This window comes from Octopus bimaculoides, chromosome 22 (assembly GCF_001194135.2).
Source record: "Octopus bimaculoides isolate UCB-OBI-ISO-001 chromosome 22, ASM119413v2, whole genome shotgun sequence".
NCBI lineage: Eukaryota > Metazoa > Mollusca > Cephalopoda > Octopoda > Octopodidae > Octopus > Octopus bimaculoides.
In genome coordinates, this window is record NC_069002.1 from 16,505,491 (window position 1) to 16,508,674 (window position 3,184).

Here is a 3,184-nt window from a genome sequence, read left to right on the forward strand (position 1 = left end):
ACACACACACACACACACACACACACACACAGATATATAAATATACATGTATATATATTTTAAATACGTCATCTAATAACATAATGTAATACATATGTACTCTAAGTGCTCAAGTTGGTTTACCATTAAAACTTCAGCTTGAACACCAGCTGAAACAAAGGCGTTTTTGAAGCTGCCTATCAAATGTGGCTATAAGTGTTTCATCATTGAGATAGTAGATATATATTAGAAAGAGAGATGAACAAGTAAAACATGTGGTGTCACTTTAGAGTATGTAATCTATAATTCAAACATAATTACCTAATCACGGATTAAGGTAATAAGGTGCAATAGAATCTTGACAACCCACCAATATTTTTACAAAACATTGTGCATTGGGATCCATTTCTTCAAATAAAACAAGACATTTATCTAAATGAGAAAAAGCCTTTTGCATTTTCTTCAAGAGTCATGTGGTTTAGTGGTTAGGGTGTTGGACTCATGATCATAAGATTGTGGTTTCGATTCCTGGATCAGGCAGTGCGTTGTGTTCTTATATATATATATTCCATAACATCTATCATTTCTTTAGTCCTTAGATCCATTATATCTCTGCATCAACATCTGTACACCATCACGACTTCTAGTAAGTCAGGGAAACTCTGCATGGTTGCTTAACCTTCTAGAAAATAACAACCAGATTTCTTCCAACCACACTCTTACTGTTTTAGAAGGGGGTCAAACAAAGTTGACTTTGTGATTAATAAGATCAATAACTAATATGTAACCATCATCATTATCATTTAATGTCTGTTTTCTTTGCTGGCATGGGTTGGATGGTTTATCAGGAGCTGGCTAGATTGAAGACTGCACCAAGCTTCACTGTCTGTTTTGGCATGGTTTTTACGGTTGGGTGCCCTTCCTAACGCCAACCACCTTACAGAGTGGACAGTGTTTTTTACATGGAACATTGCTATTGTTTTAATGTTCTAATGTTCTGTTTCTCTATTCCACAGCTGCTGTGGCTGAAAGATTTTTAAAAACAGTGGACAGTGCATGTGTTTTCCATAATATTAGCACACGTTTTTCTGATGGATACAGGTTTGGATTAGGTAAGTAACTATATCTCCTCTCTGTTTTGCACAGATTCAGTTATATTAGTTTATTGTTACACTAGTCTACTGTTATTCTAACCACTTATATTTGTCAATATGGAGTAACTAACACACCAATAATATCATCAACAACATTCCAAAATTTTGCTATTGATAACTGACTCAGCAAAATTACATCAGCTTCACTTTTGTAATTAATTAGTTAATTAAGATCTAATCTGGAATTGAAAGAAAATGGTGATAATCTGTGTTATTCATAAATATTCCACAGGAGGAGAGCTTTTTTTTTTTTGAAGAATTTGTTAATTTCATTTTGTGTAATTAATTAGTTGCTTACTTTCAGTTAAATCAGAAATTAAAACAATTATATTATAAATGATGAACCCTTGTTATTTTTTCAGGGGCTGAGGTTGGAATCAGTACAAGTCGTATCCATGCAAGGGGCCCTGTTGGAGTTGAAGGGTTACTGACCACAAAATGGGTCCTAAGGGGAGAAGGTCAAACAGTCTCTGACTTTTCCACTGGGAAACTATCTTATACCCATGAAAGCATTCCAGTCAAGGAATAGTTAACATTGGACTCTAGTGAGTCACATGCGTCTGGTGGAGTTTCCTGGGAACAAGTTTACATGAAAGACAAACACCAACAACATCAAACATAGAAGTGATGATAACAATAACAGCTTTAAGAACAACAAACAACAATGACAACAACAAGCCTCATAATAATGAAAAGTTTGAGAACAGCAACGCTTATGAACAACTATAAATACAAGAACAACAACAGAAGCTGTCACAGTGTTAACAACAGCCATAGCCAAGAACAACTAAACCAACAACCACAAACCAAATTTTTATAAAAAAAACCTCACGAAAACAGTTTTAATAAAGACAGCTGTAACGCTAAGAAGAAGAACAACAACAGTTACAACAATAATTAATTGAATATTGTTATGGTAACACCTTTAGTTTTAATCTACATTAATGTCTGCAGCTAAAATAAAATATGATTTTTTTTTTCCTCCTGATTAAATGAGAAGTGCGTAATTCCAAATAAAGGTGGAATGGATAATTCCAGATAAATGAGGAATGGAAAATTCCGGAGTTACAATATTGACTGGTTCTATACATCAAGTACAGCTTTAAGCAAACTCTCTAGTCATACATGACGATATATTTTACAACTTCCATCCAACAGCTGTTTTCTGTGTCGACTTTGAAAAAGCAAAAATTTACTTTGAAATTCTTTAAAAACAACAAAATTATGTAATTAAAAACAATTATTTTTTGGAGTTAAGCCATTCATGTTATTTTTTCCTGCCATCATCAAATCATTAGCTTTTCTTATCTTGCACTTTTTGTTGCTTTCTTTATCTTTCTTTTTTTTAAATTCTATTTGGCTACGTAATCAATAGATTCTTACTTGATTATTTCATTTAACTTTATATTTAATGAAGATATTGGAAAGTTCAAGTTAAATGTATTTAACTTTGTATATTAATGTATGGATATATATGTGTATATGTGTGTGTGTGTGTATATACACATTTATATATATACATATATATATATATGAGCGTGGCCGTTGCCAGTACCGCCTGATTGGCCCTTGTGCCGGTGGCACATAAAAGCACCCACTACACTCTCGGAGTGGTTGGCGTTAGGAAGGGCATCCAGCTGTAGAAACTCTGCCAGATCAGACTGGAGCCTGGTGCAGCCTTCTGGTTTGCCAATCCTCAGTCAAATCGTCCAACCCATACTAGCATGGAAAGCGAACGTTAAATGATGATGATAATACAGAATTATGTTGATACATCAGTGTCTCAGTATCTATATTTATCTATCTATCTTTCTATATGTAGATATATCACCTGCATAAAGAAGTGCTGAGCTCTAATTCTGGAGGGAACCCATGTAAGGGGTCAACCCAGTAAGGATCTTCAGACACTGGGTTTCACTGAGGCAGTAACAAGGGACTGGGAGTTGTGGTGATTTGCTATACTTGAGAAGACTTGTCAAACCAAGTAGAATTGTTGTCATCCATACGAACAAGCTTAGTCCGTACAGGTGCTGGTGCCACATAAAGTGCAC

At 34.6% G+C, this 3,184-nt stretch overlaps 1 protein-coding gene across 2 annotated transcripts in view; it reads left to right on the forward strand.

Annotated features, from left to right (window-relative positions):
* LOC106872175 (delta-1-pyrroline-5-carboxylate synthase) overlaps positions 1-2,385 on the forward strand; it is a 56,543-nt gene extending 54,158 nt beyond the window's left edge. For both annotated transcript variants that reach the window (XM_014919065.1, XM_052975706.1), the window contains 2 exons: positions 996-1,091; positions 1,496-2,385. In XM_014919065.1, coding sequence (XP_014774551.1) covers positions 996-1,091; positions 1,496-1,662 — 263 coding nt within the window. In that variant the 3' untranslated portion in view covers positions 1,663-2,385. The remainder of the gene's footprint in view (positions 1-995; positions 1,092-1,495) is intronic.
* Positions 2,386-3,184: the final 799 nt, after the last annotated feature.